Source organism: Hippocampus guttulatus, chromosome 2 (assembly GCF_054856545.1).
Source record: "Hippocampus guttulatus isolate MCC_2025c chromosome 2, RoL_Hgut_1.0, whole genome shotgun sequence".
Taxonomy (NCBI): domain Eukaryota; kingdom Metazoa; phylum Chordata; class Actinopteri; order Syngnathiformes; family Syngnathidae; genus Hippocampus; species Hippocampus guttulatus.
The window spans coordinates 10,948,920-10,967,152 of NC_141262.1; the positions used below are offsets into that span (position 1 = coordinate 10,948,920).

At 40.6% G+C, this 18,233-nt stretch overlaps 2 protein-coding genes across 2 annotated transcripts; both read right to left on the reverse strand.

The window, feature by feature from the left end:
* Nucleotides 1-1,049: 1,049 nt before the first annotated feature.
* LOC147208494 (uncharacterized) lies at nucleotides 1,050-10,465 on the reverse strand. The gene is made up of 4 exons (XM_086136279.1): nucleotides 10,092-10,465; nucleotides 7,238-7,323; nucleotides 7,087-7,162; nucleotides 1,050-3,325 (listed from the first exon to the last, which is right to left on the reverse strand). Exons 1-4 carry the CDS (start codon nucleotides 10,384-10,386, stop codon nucleotides 2,571-2,573), a joined length of 1,212 nt encoding a protein of 403 aa, XP_085992405.1. The 5' UTR covers nucleotides 10,387-10,465; the 3' UTR covers nucleotides 1,050-2,570.
* Nucleotides 10,466-11,103: 638 nt separating this feature from the next.
* On the reverse strand, nucleotides 11,104-16,522 carry smtnl1 (smoothelin-like 1). The gene is made up of 5 exons (XM_086105965.1): nucleotides 16,333-16,522; nucleotides 12,627-13,177; nucleotides 12,359-12,473; nucleotides 12,012-12,163; nucleotides 11,104-11,780 (listed from the first exon to the last, which is right to left on the reverse strand). The coding sequence occupies exons 1-5, from the start codon at nucleotides 16,411-16,413 to the stop codon at nucleotides 11,381-11,383; spliced, it is 1,299 nt and encodes a 432-aa protein (XP_085962091.1). The 5' UTR covers nucleotides 16,414-16,522; the 3' UTR covers nucleotides 11,104-11,380.
* Between the last annotated feature and the right edge of the window lie 1,711 nt (nucleotides 16,523-18,233).

Genomic DNA, 18,233 nt, shown 5'->3' on the forward strand with positions numbered 1-18,233 from the left:
CATTCCAGCAGTTTTTTGTTATTCGGGTCACGAATGAGTAATTTGGGATTTAAAAGCTATTACATCAGAAAAAAGACGGGCCACCTCCCGTCTCTCCTCCTACTTCTCGTCCACATGAACTCACACTGATGTCATTTCAATGATTGCCCAAGAACAATAGCCCGGGAGGAAGCGCGCTGCTTGTGGAAATACACGCACGACATTCCACAGCCACACGAAAAAAAACAAAAAACAAAAAACAAAAACCTTCCACTTCAGTATGATCAAAAGAAATAATCTGCTGCTGCTAATTAATTCAAAGGAAATGTAATTTGAGTTACATGGGTTGTATCGGGAATTAAACTGGGGTTTTGGGGGGGGGGGGGGGGTTTCAAGATAATCGAAGGACAACCTCCCCCCTTCACCCAACCTCCTACAAAAACAAAAAACCTCACGGGGCGGAAAGAGGAACAAAAAGCAAAACAATTCCCTGTTTCAGAAAGTACTATATGACACTGCATCAGTGTGGACAAACGTTTCGGGTCAAGGGAAACATTTGACTTTCAAAACGGACTGATGCGCCAGGTACTAGCTAGACCCCTCAAAACAATTAAAATACTTGTAGTCTATGTTAAATAAGTAAATATATTGTATTTTATGTATTAAAATACACTATTTTGAGAAACCAAAACATTTTTAAATTAATCAAATTATAATTAAACAATTTGGCCCCAAAAATGTTGGACATGTAGAATTGTCTATTTCATGAATAGTTTTAAGTTTCCCAAAAATAAAAACACTAAGTAATTAAGGAATCTGAGGGATAAAAATCAGTTCTATAACTGTAGTGTCACAAATATTAGAGGATTCAATGGAAAAGCTTAGGGGACCACAACTGGAAAAAAATGGAGCAGCCTGTATGATGTTCCCTGGCCAGATGTTGCCAATCGCTGCTGTATATTGTTGTGCAAACATGAGCAACGGTATCTGTATAAGGCTGCAATCTAATGAAAGTAGTAATGTCCATTATCCAAAGTAAAAATCAAAAACAAAAACAAGTGTTGTTGAAAAAGAAACATGTTTATTGATGTTTAGCCAACAAAGCTATTAAGTTATTATCCAGTAGGAACTACAGGAAAGAACAGTACAAAAGTACAAAAAGTAAGGACAAGTTCAGCAACAACAACAATAGAGGTAGGTTAAAACACATAAATTACCCCATAAGCAAACCGCCAAATGCTACTTGTCACCTGTCTGTAGCTAGATGTGTAGTGCGAACAGGTCAAATATAAATTAGACTTTCTTGCTTAAAATTATAAGTCGACATGATTGATACATTTTAAAACCGCAAAACCTGACTGATCAGCTATTGCAGGAGCTGCAAAGTGGAAGGGAGTAAATGTTTCATCCAAATGTGGAATTTTGTCTGAATTTGATGGAACAATTATGTAAAGTACTTTGTACAACTAAGCAACAAAGCACCACAATCTAACACATTGCAGAGGTAACAATGAAGTTAGGGTGTTTCTGAATATCGTGTGCTGTTGTGCACAATGTTGTAGGGGATGTGTCGTGCAAACAGGTCAAATATAAATGAAACTTTCTTGCTTCTGTACAAGATTCACCCATCATTGGGGTAAGGTAAGTACAGTAGCATCATAAAGTACAGATAAAGTAAATGTAATCATAAGTGATATTATTGGCTGGCTTTAGGTCATTTTCAGCATTAATCATATATTTCTGTCGTACAACAGGATGATGGCTTATTTGCTACTGCTGGCGTTATTATCGTGTAATGTTTGGCCTCTTTTCTAATCCCCATCTAACCAAAAGAGAAGCATATCAAACAAAGGTTAAACTACAAGTTATGTTCGCGAAACACGCAAGGAAGATCACAGTGTCATATCAAAGTACCTTCCCACAAAAAAGTATTTGCCCCCTTTGAAAATGATTGCTTTGCCAGCAAGGAGCTTTTTGACCACCTCGTTTTTTTCAGCCCCAGAGATAGGAGAGTCCACCTCAGAGTCTCCAGGTTCTGTTTCCTCAATGGAAAGTGTGTTGGTGGAATTGAGAAGGTCTTCGAAGTGTTATCCCCACCAACCCAAGTTGAGGGCAGCGGCGCCCCATCTCCACTATACACAGTGTTAATAGTGCACTGTTCCCCCCTCCTTAGGCACCGGATGTTGGGACCAGAATTTCCTCAAAACCGACCGGAAGTTGTTTTCCTGGCATCTCCAAACTCTTCCCACGCCCGGGTTTTTGCTTAAGCGACCGCTGAAGCTGTATTCCGCTTGGCCGGCCGGTACCTGTCAGCTGCCTCCGGAGTCCCGCACGCCAAAAAGGCAAGTATTCTCAAAATGAGAACATTTCTAACACATGATTGGTAAGCCAAACCAAAACAAACAGTCATTAGGTTTAGGCACAAACTTTTTCATATACAGCCAGAGGGGTTTGTATTTTTCTTCCTCAATTATGAATAAAATCATTTAGAAACTAAATGTTTGATTTACTTGGGTTGTCTTTGAGGGAATCAGGAAGAGGGCAAACACTCTTTCATGGCACTGTAAATGATCCTTTTCCACGAATCGCGGTCAGAGTGGTCCGTTAGTGTTGTGCGTCATCATGTGCCTCCGTAGGTTGCTGGGGTTGTTAAAGCTGGCCGTGCACTGGGAGCAGGAGTACGGCTTCTCCCCGGAGTGCGTCCTCAGGTGAATTTTCAGGCTGCCGTTCTGCGTGAAGCGCTTCCCGCAAAGTGAGCAAGCGTACGGCTTCTCTCCAGTATGTATGCGCATGTGGATGCCCAGCGTGGTCTTGTTGGCAAATGACTTGCCGCACATTGCGCAGGATATGTGCAGCTCCCCTGTATGAGTGGCCTTGTGTGCCATCAAGTCCTCGCGACTGGGGAAGGGCATGCCACAAAAGTTGCAATCTAAAGATTTGTTAACTGTGTGAGATGGAAAGACGGCATTCAACTGCTGGGGGAACTGGTCAATGTGACTGGGATGTCCTGCGGTACTGTCGGCTGTTCTTAATATGGTTGTCTGAGATGAGGGAAGTCTGTCCAGCTGGCTAGTTTTCAGCGGGGCTCGATCACGGGCACTGGGAAAGACATTTAGGAAACCGTCTTGGGTGATTGTGAGGTCCTGAGAGTTAAAAACCTGCTGATCGGTTGGAGCAAAGAGCGTTTCAATCTCGTCTTGGAGAGGCCCTTGTCCTCGTCCGTGAACGCTGGTGATTCTCAGTTCCTCGTTACTTCCTGTCAGAGAAGAAGATCCCACAGGCTCTAGGTTCTGTGGCCCCGTGGCAACCTCACTCTGTACAGAGGGATTTAGGAAGGTGTCGTGACCTGAAAATACAAAATATGATGTCACTGAACAAGTGCAAACCTCCACCATCGGCAAAAAGGAGAGCCATTCGTTGGCTACTGTACAGTGTCCCCGCTGTCGAGGGGAGAAATGTTAACCCCTTAGCAGACAAGAGAGGATAATCGCTTCGAAAAAAAGGTAGTAAGCTCTGACTGACAAGAGAAGATCAACAGAAACATGCCAGGCAGCATATTGTACATGTTTTTACAATACAATACATACAATACATGCTGATTTATATAGCGCTTTCACAACAGCGGCAGCTGTAACAAAGCACTTAACAAAACAGTTAACATAAAGTAAAATAATAAACACAACACAACATAAAACACGGACAGTCATGCAGTCCTAACCACTTTTCCGTCACACGCTTTGTTGTTTGAAGCAGTTTGAGATGAAAGAGGAGAGAGTTAAAGTGTCCTTTAACCAGTGGATCAGAGACGTCATGCTCAAAATGTGCACACGTCGGCTACAAGCTAAGTTTCAAAGTCAACAAGAAGCTGTAGCATCCATTGACGAAAAAAGAGATTGGTTCACTTCTCCTGTCCCATGGAAATCCATTTCAATTCCAAGCGGCGACTCTCGGTTCCAAATACGCATCGGCGCTCTGCGCCAACGCCCGTCTCCCCTCATCCTCAACTTCAGCAGCCATCCATCCAGCCGCACCAACGCCGACTGTCCAACAGCGTCGACATAGCCACTGAACAAAACGGGGTTGTGAAAAATGCTGCCCATTACAGGCGCAAAAAACACAAGCGCCCCAGGTCTGTCCAGCACCGACAGTCAATGGCGCCGACATTCCTCCCAATCAAAATCTGTGCTGGTACAGGTGTGCTGCCGAGAAGGCGCAACCACCAAGCACAGATACATCTCCTTTGACGAATGTCGTGGCCAAAAAACGCTGAAAACAGTCCATATCAGGTCCACACGATGAAACAATAAACAACATGTGACAAAACAAAAGACAAAAACAACAAAAAAGAACAAAAAAGCAAGGCTCTTGAAGAGCACGTGCCGAAGGCTGCCTACTCGGGCGCCATCTTGGAAAAAAAAATAGCATCAATCAATACATTTTAGACACTTGTGTATGTCTGAGTGCCTCAGCAATGCATGTGTAGCAGGTTAGTGTATATGCTGTGTCCATGCAGAACTTGTGTTTACATTTATTTGGTTTGTCTTTGTCCAGAGACATCAGTAGATGTAAAGAGGACCCGCCAATGCAGCCAGACCTAAAACAGTTTCCCAGGACCCTGATGGGGGACAGGAGAAGGAGCTTCAAGGCAGGCTGGTACCATATACAACCCTGGCTTGAATATTCTCAACAGATGGACTCTGCCTATTGTTACGCTTGCAGACATTTTAGCCCTCCTCATACAGTTTTTTTTCCTCATCACTGAAATGTCATGACTACAATGCTTTGAAAGTTTGATGAAATAAAAAGTCAAATAAGATTTAGAATCTGTCTTTTTAGCCCTGGGTTGAATGTGCCCCTCCATCAAAACCCCTGGCCCCAGCCCGGCCTCCTCAGTGAAATTGATCTAGAACCGCCACTGCTGCTTGCGGCAAGATACTGCTTTTTTTTTTCACTCTAACCGCAATGTATTTTCATTGAAAACCACGTTTATGTTCTGCTACTAATGCACAAATGCAGCCCATCTTGCACAGCTGAGAGGACGCTCCCATTTGGTTCCAAAGCATTCCATGCTCACTTGCCAAGTGGACTGACTGAGTGGGACTTCTTTGAACCGTCACTACTGATTAGTACACGTGAATAGTGGCTGAAATTGCATTTACCCACGGATGTGCATGATTTTGCCCGACTTGAAATGCATTGCAGCTAGGCAATATGACATGTGGCAAACTATATCCTTATATGCGATGTCTTTTTTTCAAAATACAGTATACACAGTGGAACTGCAAAGGACAAAAATCTGTTTCGTGAAACAACTAAAAAAAAAATCCTCATTTCGCATTCCACTCTGTAGTAATGCCAAATAAAATTCAAGATACCCGACCTAACAGAGGAACATTGTGTTTGCTGAGCAATACTGTCACCTAGTGGTGGAGGTATTGCTGGAAGAGTTGTGTCGTGTATATGTGTAACAATGGTATACATCATGTGTGTGGTTGATATTTATTTAATAAATTGTTTTGTTCACATTGCACTGAGCGCACTGACCCTTTCCTTAAAACGTGCACCAACACGAAATATATAATAGTAACACACACTCAACACCGAAAAAAAGCGTATCTTTTTTCCTTCCCCTACTGCTCTCGTTGTCGAACCAGGAGCAGTCCGCGGTCTATTAGTTGACCAAGCTCAACTGGTTTGGCACTCCTGGAATAATACATGTGCATGGTCACATTGGCTGCACTGGAAATTTGGTGTTCAGTTTTGCCATGACTTGTACGCCAAGCCCTGGGAGCATATTATTTATTTCTATGATTTATACATTGCTCCAAACCTTGATATAATTGAAAATGAATGCTCTTTTTCTCTTTTTGTGTTTTATATTGAGTTTGTTAGTGAAAAACTCTTTTTAAACAATGTGCTCAGTAGGGCTGGGTTCATCACAATGTTTGTATTTCATATTAGTCTATTGATTATTGTTTTTTTTTTTTACCTGAATAAAATAAGAAAAAAAACAATTGCCGGCAAATTGATTAAAAATAAAATTAAAAACATTGACAGTGATTAAAGACAAACATTAAATAAAATCAAGAGGTAAAATACAGTTGAAAATAACTATTGTGCACCTAATTTCCTCTCATGTGCTTGTAATTGTGAAGTCTAACGTCATACTGTAGCCTTTGCCTACAACAGGCAGAGTAAGAGGGTTTGGTTCCTTCTTTTGAACCGACAATATATTGAGTGCAATTTCTATTGATAATGACCAGGCCTCGATAGCGATACAGGTAGACATTGATACTGAATCGTTGCCCAGTCATAACATTGAATAACATCTCTAAAACAAACGCAAAATGTTCGCCATGAGGCAATTAAGATATTAGATCAGTGTTTCTTAACCTTTTGAGAGGTATCGAACCTAACCTGTTAATATACACATTCACCGAACCCTTCATGAGTAAAAAAAAAACAACATAATTTTTTAAAATAAATTCAAGATATTTAAAAAAACTGCATTTATTAAAAACAGAAAAAAGTAAATAAAATTTCAAGAGATAAGTATACTTTTTTTTTCTTTTTCGACTACTATCATGACAGTCACACGTTGACTACTGAGCGAACTAAATTTCTCGCAGTACTGATTGGACAAGCAATGTCATGTGATCATCTGCAGCCAGTGATAGCCAAGCGGGCGTCATAACTAATTAACACGTTGAGTTGCATGTGTCTTACCCTCCATGGCAGAGGCTCCGTCAAACCCCTGAGACCGACTCACCAAACCCTTGGGGTTCGATCGAAGCCAGGTTAAGAACCACTGTATTAGAATAAGAGTCAACTGTAAGAGCAAGCATCCTATGAAAAGTGAGCTGTAATAGCAGCAACCCGTAGAGACACCTGCATTTCTGCTTTCTGATTAATGTGTGCCCATTACACCTATAGAGCAAAAATTGAAACGAGAGTTGACGTGAACATTCGGACTTGAACAGGAGGTACCACATCTTCCTCTCTTCTGGTAAAAGTGCTGGAAATTCATAGACAAGCTAACCTAAGATATGTACTTCATTAAGTGCTGTGCCCCAATCATATGATCCCACCTCCCCACATTTGACTCACTTTCACTTGGCTCACATCCTCCAGTATCCTCTTCATCTTTGATCAGGATGACATCAGGGATCTCTTCAACTGCATGCTAACATGAAAGCAAGTACATGTTAAAAAACAACACATCACATTTGTTGCTGCAGGACCGGTCAAGAAAATCGACCTCTTTTGTATCAGGAGGGGATGTCTTGACTGACAGGTGCAAAGAGATGGGAGAGGTTTCTTGTGTTGCTGGAGGCTTCAAGACAACTAGAAATGCAAAACAAAATTGTGCATGAGAAAATGAAGTGATCAAATTTGAATACTGTATAGACCAGGGGTGTCAAACTCATTTCACATTGTGGGCCGCTTACGGCCTCAGGAGATGTCAAGTGGGCCGGACCATTAAAATTATACCACACTCTGCTAAAAATAACCAAAATATCATGTCTTTCCTTTGTTTTTGGTATAGTGAAGCACAAGAACATTCATAAAATGTTGAAATTTAATGAACATATATTTTACAAAACATTTCATGAAACACCTTAGATTTCCTTAAACAATTGTACAATTTACTTTGATCATTCACATATATGCTTTGCAACTGATCCCACTGATTGTATAAAGGCAAAAAATTAACTGCATTGGTATTGAAAAATATAGTAATGCATTTTAAGATCAAACGACATTTATCAAGAAAGGCATTTTTTTAACCATTTACACATTCATTCATCTTCCGAACCGCTTCATCCTCACTAGGGTCGCGGGGGTGCTGGAGCCTATCCCAGCTGTCTTCGGGCAGTAGGCGGGGGACACCCCGAATTGGTAGCCAGCCAATCGCAGGGCACACAGAGACGAACAACCATGCACACCCTCACTCACACCTCGGGACAATTTTAGAGCGATCAATCAGCCTGCCATGCATGTTTTTGGAATGTGGGAGGAAACCGGAGTACCCGGAGAAAACCCACGCAGGCCCGGGGAGAACATGCAAACTCCACACAGGGAGGCCGGAGCTGGAATTGAACCCGGTACCTCTGCACTGTGAAGTCGACGTGCTAACCACTGGACTACCGGGCCGCCCTCCATTTACACATGTGCATCTAAAATCTAAATTTAATCCATCCATTTTCTGATCCGCTTTATCCTCACAAGGGTCACAGTGGGTAGTGGAGCCCATCCCAGCCGACTTCGGGCAGTAGGCGGGGGACACCCTGAACCGGTTGCCAGCCAATTGCAGCGACAAAGAAACGAACAACCATCCGCGCTCACACTCACACCCAGGGACAATTTAGAGTGTTCAATCAGCCTGCCATGCATGTTTTTGGAATGTGGGAGGAAACTGGAGTACCCAGAAAAACCCCACGCAGGCACGGGGAGAACATGCAAACTCCATACAGGGAGGCCGGAGCTGGGATTGAACCTTGTACTTCTGAACTGTGAAGTTGACGCGCTCAACACTGGACCACCGGGCTGCCCTAAATTGAGTTCCTGCCTACATTTTACAGACTAAGGAGAAAACAGTGTGCGGATAATCCATGAATTGCATCTTATTCAAAATAATCATTTTGTGTCTTTTATGCATTTTTATTTATTTGATTTATCCTGCGGGCCAGATCGAACCTCATCGGTGGCCGGTTCCGGCCCGCGGGCCATATGTTTGACACACCTTGTATAGACTGTGTTGAAAGCAGACATTTTCCAGTTTCCAGTTAATGCTTTAGTAGTGATTTTGCAGGGGTCATTCCCAAGACCCTTTTTTTTTTAAACCAGGATATACAGTATGCGTTTGGAAAATTTGGTGAGTTTTGGGGTATGTTTATGTCCCCTTTGCAAGAATAATAAACTGCTATTCAAAGAAGGTCTTTGCACCACCTGGTGCTTGGACCCCAATGATAATATCATGATCACAGCATATGCATAAACTATATCATCTATTGTGTCTAACTACTTGTTCATTAGAATTGTATATTAAATATACCGGTATTACTTGTGAGTTTAGTGAAACAATTCATGTGTCTTCTGTGTTTCCGGTGATTGTGTGTACTCAAGTCAGTGAGTCAAATCATCCAAGTAAGCCAACTTCAGTCAGTGACCAAATTATATGAGTTTGCGTTGTTTTCGGTGAGTCCGCTAACTTAAGCCAGTGAAGCACATCATCTGAGTCTGCTAACGCACCCAGTGTGCCGTTAGTCAGGCAAAGGACTCACAGGACTGGGGAAATCAATAATAACCTGGTTGATTCTGAAACTGAACAGTTACGGCCGTTCCATTGCAAACACCTACAGGCACTATGAAACCAGTCCAATAAAAAATATACATCAAAACAAATCTATCGATTATTACATCGATTGATCAACTAATCTGATAAAATTTTATCTCGCATTTAAGTGGATTACAAAACATCCCCCCCAATACAGTTTATTTAGTGATAAAAAAAACATATCTGTTGTTAACAATGTAGTTATATTAACAACATGTGCAATATCTTCATTCTCGACTCCTAATTTGCTGTCTTCAATGCATGGCACCTATTATAAAGATGACATACAGCAATAAAAGTCATTGACTTATTTACTGTATTGTACAACTTCGCATTTGAAGATTAAATTACTTTACTAAAAGGTCAATTTAATGTTAATTGTAGTTTTCAAATAATAATGACTTTTGTTATGCTGACGTTTAGAACTACTTAACTAATAATTTGGAAATAATGACCACTCATTGTTGTATGTGGTATGTTTCTGTGAAGCAAACGTTTTAATGATGAAGTTACGAAAAAGTTTGAAACTCAAATGCTCCAAAATCCCCCCCCCTCCCATTTCCCATTGACTGCATTAAGACATTGGCCAAGCTGTGTTAAACAGTCACAACTTTCTGAATATTTGTCACAGGGAAATAATACCGACATTACTGGACTTGTCTGTAAAAGAACGGTCCAGTAATACCGGTTTTACGCAAATCGATTAATCTTTGTCATTCAACGCAAATAGCCACATTGTATGACTACAGTACAACTTTTTATGTGGCTTGGTTACCTGGTGTTTTGCTCCGGACTTTAGTCACATTAGCACGGAAGATGGAGAAACGGCTGGCCGGCCGATTGCTCCTGGTCTGCAGGCGGAGGGAGAAGATCTCGCTCTTCATCGCTTTCATCCTCATCCTCAGGCTCTCGTTGTCCCTCAAACTCTGGCTCAGGTGCAGCCGTAGGGACGCTGAGCTCTCCGAGAATAGCTGTCTTATTTCCAGCACCGCCGCTTTCACCAGCACGTCCATGATGGATAAAAGCTGTGACTCGAGATTCAAATTGTCCGTTGTCATATTTGTTGACATTAGTCAGGGCGCTGCCGGTAGAAAATCCGTCGGAGATGTGAAACGTTACGCTACAGCGGATAGATTAGCTTTGGCCTGCCAAGAGCGATACCACAATGGCACTTCCGTCATGTGACGCTGGTAATTACCGTAATGCTACGACCACGGCCGCCACCCCTTCTTCCTCGTCTCCTTCTTCTTGACCTACAACTAGATTGCTTCGCTTCAAGTCTTTCTTTTCTTAATTACAAGGTGGAACAAACGTCCAGTATTTGAAATAACATGTTTAAGGAAGGAAAGAAACCCTCACAATGGCCTTGAAACACAACCTGGCTGTCTAAAATTGTTACCCTGTTTTAAAACCGTGATTTGAAACCCAGCTACAAACCCTAACTCAGGATGATACACAATGAAAGCAGAAGCCAGGCAGAAAACCTTGTTTTGAAACGCTAACCATATTTTGCAACCTTACTTTGAAACCCTAAAACTCTTTTGAGAATTGTACACACACGCACACGCACGCATACGCACATTAATAGCTTTTGTGTTGTAGGGTCCTGTCAAAGGTGCTATATAAATCAAAGTAATTTGTACTCGTCCCCTGTTTACTTATATGTGCTGCATTAAACTCTCGAGTCATATTCTATCTTTCCCACCCATGTATCAACCACACTACAAACTGTTCAAATCTTCAATATATCATTCATCACACAACTGTGACTTTAATCATCTCTCATTGTCCATCACAGTGTTATTCATCCATTCTGGAACTCTTAAATGGGCCTTTAAATCATGAAATCAATTAAAACTATTAATTGTTTCATTTATTTTCTTAGAATACACAATCATTAGAATTTAAAGGCAGATGTCTTCTTCATTTGCACAGGAACAAAACATCAGCTTATACAAAAATAACCATGAGATAGCTTATATAAGTGAGAGTGTCAACCGACAACGAACTAAGACGTTTTTCAATACCCTTGAGCAAAAAATATTTGAGGGGGTCATTTCTTTCCTAGGACTCTGTCTTCACAAACACTCCTCCATCTCCCTCCGTCTCACAGCTCTTTGGTGCTTTTTCTTCCTTTCTACTTGTTTCTGAGCTTTCTCTGCCTTCCCCCTCCTGGCCACTCATCAATGTCCCATTCTCAGCATGATCGGCTTCATTCTTGTCCACTGACATCTGTTTGGAAGCATCCTCTCCCTTCTCATCCTTCTCTTCATCTACTTTGACTATCTCCTCCTTCTCTTTCTCCTCTTTCTCTTTTTCCTCTTTGTCCTTCTTCTCTTTCTCCAGTTTGGAGAGGCTGTGACACAGGGATTGGACGTAGGTGAACACACACATAGGGTCCGGGTTGTTGCCCATCATGAGCATGTCAGACACTTCCAGCAGTGGCCAGCAGTCGGCCAGTGACCTGGGGGAGAAAGTGCATGAGCCACACACCGAGAGAGAAAGAACAACGGCATGAGAGAATTCAATCATGGATGGATAATGAGGGCAGATGGACATAGAAATAGATAGATAGATAGATAGATAGATAGATAGATAGATAGATAGATAGATAGATAGATAGATAGATAGATAGATAGATAGATAGATAGATAGATAGATAGATAGATAGATAGATAGATAGATAGATACATACTCTGCAGTCTGGAAGGCCAGAGTGAAATTCTTTTCCCTTTCAGTGGGTTTCAAAGCATTATAGTCGAAAGCGTCAGGGAAGTAGCGGTGGATCAACGCACAGAAAGCCATCCCATCACACCAAGATGAGGAGAAATTCTCTATGTTTACGCCCTGAAAGACAAAGGGAAGGCTTTATGTCTTCAGTTGAATTAATAATAAAAGATGCTCAATGGGGCGGCACAGTGGGCACCTGGCTAGCAAGTTTGCCTCACAGTGCAGCATACCCGCGACCCTCGTGACGATATACAGATTAGAAAAGGGATGGATGATGGATGGATAATGCTGAATCATCGTTGGACAGTATACCTGATAGTGTTGAGTTTTGCTGCGGCACCACTGCAAAATTCTCTGTTTGATGGAAGACCCTGTAGCTGAAGCTGTGGATGACTTCTGAATTTTGAAGTTGCGTGGTATTGGTGTCCTAGACAAGCCATAAACAGATGTGTGCTGAAGCATATCAAACATAGTAAAGTATCTCTTGTTGGTGGATGGATGGATCGATAGACAGATGGATTGATGATGGATGGATGGATGGAAATTTTGATGTGTGTATTTCTTATGTTTGGTGACTTACTCAGGTGCGCCCTGTTGGAACTTAGCGATGATGTCACTCTTTTTGGATGCTCGGCCAGAGCGAGCTGAGGGTCTCGGACGAGACAGTACTTGAGGTGTGGCTTTTGGGTTCCTTTTGGCCTTCCCTTGTTTTTCAGCCTCTTTCAGTCTTTCTTTGTCTTTTGCTTGATCTTCTTTGACTTGTTTTTTCTCCTCTTCCACCTTTTCTGGCTTTTGAACAACACTCTTGTCTTCAGTTACATTTTCTTCAACTTTCTCTTTGCTCTTGACCTTCTTCTCACCAAAATCTCTATTTTTGACCTCCTTCCGATCATCCCCATTCTCTTTCTCCCCAGTGTCCTTCCTGTCTTCTTGTTCAGTGCCTTCAGTGACACCTTCAACCGACTTTGAAGCAGCTGTCCGGAGTGGGTGTGTGTCTGCAGCCTCCTCACCCTCCACTTGTGGTGTGGGGTCCTCCTTCACCTCTGCTTTGAGCCCCTGACCTTCCACCGCGGACTCTTCTGGAGTCCTGCCTTTTGGGCCGGTGTTCTGCACAAGCTCTGGTTCATCTGTCTGCATGGCAATCAACACACAACTCACTCAGGGACTTAATCCACAGAATCATTGCACATTCAACTGATGAGGTTGTGAGCGGTCATGGCCTGCAAGGCTGTCTCTGTTGGCCTAAACACTTTCAAAGGCACTAAATTGCATTTGCAAGCTCAATCCAAACTCTGTACAGTGCTGTAATTTATTTAAAAAAATACATTAAAAACATAAATAACACATAGATGCTCCCCATAGATTTGATGATGAAACACAGAAGACAATCATCACAAACAAGCTGCGGTAACATTTGCAATTTTTCCTAGAGGACAAAGAATATATGCATGCGGGTAGTTTTCTTTTGTCTCTCTGCATGTGTGCCAGTGTTTATTTTCAAATATAATGAGTGTAAAAGTTTTGAAGTACTGTGCCATTGATGCTAGTCTGGAGTGTTGCATTGTGTGTCAGCATTTAGCCAGCAAACTTCGACGAGGCAAAGTAATGTGGTGTGGTTATATACACGACTTGTAATTCTCTTTGTTTTCTGCTCATTTTTAGAGTAAACTTCAACTGGAAATGGCAATAAACAATTTGAAGCAAGCACCTGACCACTTTTTTTTAATGAAGAATTGTTCACTATGTATCAGCTTGCTGCTACTCTGAGATTTGCCACTGCCATCTAGCATATGGATCTCAAATCTTTGGACTTAAGTGAAAAACAAGCAAAATCGGCCATCATTTGGGACACACACATTTGTTCCATCTATTATATTGTTTTGTATGACATTACTGTATTCCTTTTTTTTTTGTAAAATCAGATTTCAACCTAGATGAATGGTGAAATCAAACTAATCTGCCCAGGGCCTTCACAGTCACTAGTGCTGTCAATTCTGCAGCATTAAACTACATTAGCAGATCAACAGATTAGTATTAATTCTGAACTACTCCAGATGATGTACATGGCAAAACTGTGTCCCCTCATTTTGTGTATATGGTTTCTATGACAGCGAGGTGATAGTGATGATATTAAGAGGTGGATTAAGTCATATAAATCATTGATATCATATAGCTGTGTTGTAAAATATGTGCCTTGGGTCATTAAAGGTTAGGAAACCCGCCAGTGGTGGATCATCATTTGTTGCCTTGCTAATGTGAGGAGGAGGAGGTTGGAGGAGGAGAGATATTTATGTTGACACTCCAAGATTATAGTTTGAAGTAAGAGCAGCTAATATTAGTCAGCGCCCTCCTCTGGAGATCTGACAGTCCTCAGCAAGTAGTCATGCAACGCGAGATGGGAAACACCACTTTGGGATTTGTGGAGCTTCTCGATTTAGACATTTTACATCGTAACCGTCAGCATCTACTCTCAAGGGGCGTGTTAACAACAGATATCTGATTTATCTTCTTTATTTTTGTCACGCTAAAAAAAAAAAAGGTACATTTGGGGGATGGATTATTTTTATTTGCGTTTGAGACTGAAAATAAATAAATAATGTCCATGCAAGCTTTTTTTGTTGGACAGCAGTGATATTATAATCATATGTGGATTGTCTTTCTTTAACGGTGGCAAACGTTGAAAATCATCAATTGCTATTTCTTCTTTTGTTGCTTTCATGATAGATTATTGCTAATATTTGAACTGGATTGCCCATACTGGCATTTCTTTTTCTCTAAGATCTGATACGATGCAATATGAGGATGTTAATTATACTGTTTGCAGTTTTTTAAAAATATCTGACCTTGACAATTTTTACTGTACAGACATATTCCACAGCTCAACTTCTTTTTTTCTTTTTTTTTCTTTTTTAACCTTTCAAATAACACTTTCCATTTTGTTGGGTTCATATTATTTCATAAGTTTAATTCCACGATATGAGTGGTCGGTCATAGATTACTGCCTAAAATTGCATTTACACTTTCGAATGCAGCTATTGCTGTTCTATTCTGATCCCTCGCCGGGTAAAGAGCAGAGATTCACAGACTTTTTACACGAAGTGCCACTTAATAAATTATCTGTCTGCCTGAGTACCACAATCAACATACAAAAATAGTTGCACAGTAGGCCTAAGTGTTTGACACCCCTAAAATGTATTTTTAATATTATTGTAAACAACATAACATTTTGCGCATTTAAACATTAACACTGAGCTTAAATTTGGGATTTTTTGGGACAAACAGTTCTTAAATATTACATGCAAATATGATTTGAAAAGTAAATACAAATAAATTCACGTATCACTAGTGGGAGTACCACACTGACAATCATCAGTATTAAGTAATAGTAGTATTAGTTTATGTCAATACAAAAAATCCAGAACAAGAACAAACATCAAGCAAAGGTGTGTATCAGTAATAGGTGTCAACCTGTGGAATAAGCTTGAAACGGACCTGAAAATGAGCAAATCGTTGGAGGAGTTCAAAAACAAATTCAAAAGATTAGTACAAAAAAACTACATGAATCAGAATTAAAAAGATAAATTTGATATATTTATAAAATATAGTAAGACAACCGTTTGTTCTTGTTTTGGATTTGATCAACTTATCAATTGTATTCAAGAAATGATAATTATAATGAATATCAGAAAATTGAAATACAAAAGGAGAAAGAATAACTATATATATACAAACCAAAAGGTGTATAAATAGAATAGTATAGTATACATAAGGGTAAAAGCATTTGATGATATGTAGATTTTTCTTTTCTTCTTTGTTTTGAAAAATGATCAAATCAAATTGATACAAAATAAGGGGTAGGACTAGATAAGTTACTTACTTCTTCCTACTCCCTTGAGCATACAACTGTGATGATGTGTGTTTTCTTCTTTTATCTACTTTCTAATTTTCCTTACATAATTTTTGTTTGACTTTTGTCAACCTGTTATTGTGTATACTATATATGCTCAATAAACAATAAAACAATAAACAATGTAGTGATGTCATGTTAGTGAAACATACTGTGGTTGGAGCATTGTAATGTAGCATCCTAGATCATCGTTTCTTGATACATGATGAATCTTTACACACTTTGAGACCATAGCAAAAAGTGATTGGCATAATTACCGTACATCATCCAGTAGCAAATGTTTGTGTTAGCGTCATGCAGTCCTGTCGGTAAGGACGAAGACGACTAGGCATTTTCAAAGAACATTTGTCATTTACTGATGATACAGAAACACATCAACCTGCTTCTTGTCGCTTGAGTTAGTCTGACTTGTCCCCTCTGAAGACTCAGGTGTCTCCTGGTTCACTGCGTCTCCATCCATTCCAGCAGAAGTTAAATTAGTTGAGATTTCTCAACAAGCCTGTTCAATGCAGCTCTGCGCTCTCTGTTGTCGCTCTGCTCCATTCACCCGACACCCTCTTCCTTCGCTTTCCCGAGGATGCCTTTGCTTCTTTATCTGACCTTTCTAACAACACATGTCCCAAAAATAGCATCTCAGTGACATAGGCGAAGTCCAACGTGGCCGGACAGCTGCATCTGTTGTGGAAACCGTGGCAGTACACACATGCACAAAACACACAGACATGCACATAATCCACTATTTCCCTTTTGACTATAGGGAAGCAAGTATGAATTTGGTAGCCAAAAATAAATATCCAACCTGAAATATCTAGCCCCCCCCCCCCCCTCCCCGGATTTCAGCCTCTACATGTTGCCATATCAATCTAATCTGTCCAGGTCCTTCAAAATCAGTAGTGCTGGCCAATGAAACTTAAACTAGTCTAATGTATGTTAGCAATAAGGCTGTTTCTTTAACCGGATGTCAAATTTGTCCTCGCGGGGCCAGAACACTGACCTGAGATGATGTCAGCATTTTTCCATCCACTGATTGATTGGTCAGAGCAAGCCAAATTCAACTCGCAAAAGACATGCATGCATGAATGAATACATTCAATAATCAGCATCTCTCTTAAATGTGATATTTTACTCGATGTAAAAAATGTTCTTAGATTAATATTGATTCTGAAGTGCTCCAGGGACGTGGCACAGTTATGTGCTTTTACGGAAAATTGCATGTTTGCATATTATTTTTGTATTCAATAAATATGATGTAATACAGCAGTGGTGGTATTAAGATATTTATTAATTTGTTATGAATAAAACAAACAACGGGTTTTTCCCAAATATTTAACCCTTTAGGGACAGTGGTTACTTCAGTGGACAGTTTATCATGTTATCAGGCTAAATGAAAGGGTTAACTTTCCGGGCAACGATAAAGACAAGTCACAACTGTTCTACTGAAATAAAAGACAACTGCTCACCCTTTTAAGACGCCTGATGACACGTATTTGAGAGGAAACAAAACTGGGGCATTGTGGTTGTTTTCATTAGTATTTATCGTTTAATATTCTATAAGCATAAAGAAACGCCATGAAGACAGTAGCTGTTTGGAATAAATTGGTAAAATTTCGTGGAACAATTCTATTACGGTTTTGTTTTTCAGAATTCAGTTAAATGTTCCTGATAATCCACTTAGAGTTTTTCCACAATTGTTTACTTTTGTTGTAATTGCCAGTTTAGGGCATTGTCCTAGAATAGGGACTGCACGCTCTGATTTACACAGCGAATTGATCGAAAGAGACCCGCTGCACTGCCTCGACCAATGAAGGGCAAAGCCTAGACATGACCACATGGAGGTGCTATTACACACAACAAATGGTTGCGCCGCAGCACCATCCTACGATACTTTACAAATTGAATGGTACTCATGGGGGACCCATTTGGTCACTGATCACGCCCTAATCCTTTCATTCCATCGAGCTGCTTATGAGCAAAGACAGTGGAACTGAAAATGAGAGCGAGTGGTGTCTAGACAACATTGGGGGAAATGGTTTTAGAGAACCAACCATTCAAATTTGTCACAGTTTTCACTTTAGAGAAAGCTCATAATAATAATAATGACAATGTGAAGTAATTATTAAGCTATTGTTTGTTAACGGAGGTATACATTTCCCGAAAATCTCTCTCTCTCTCTCTCTGTCTCTGTCTCTCTCTCTCTCTCTCTCTCTCTCTCTCTCTCTCTCTCTCTCTCTCTCTATATATATATATATATAGAGAGAGAGAGCCCTTCCTGTGTAGAGT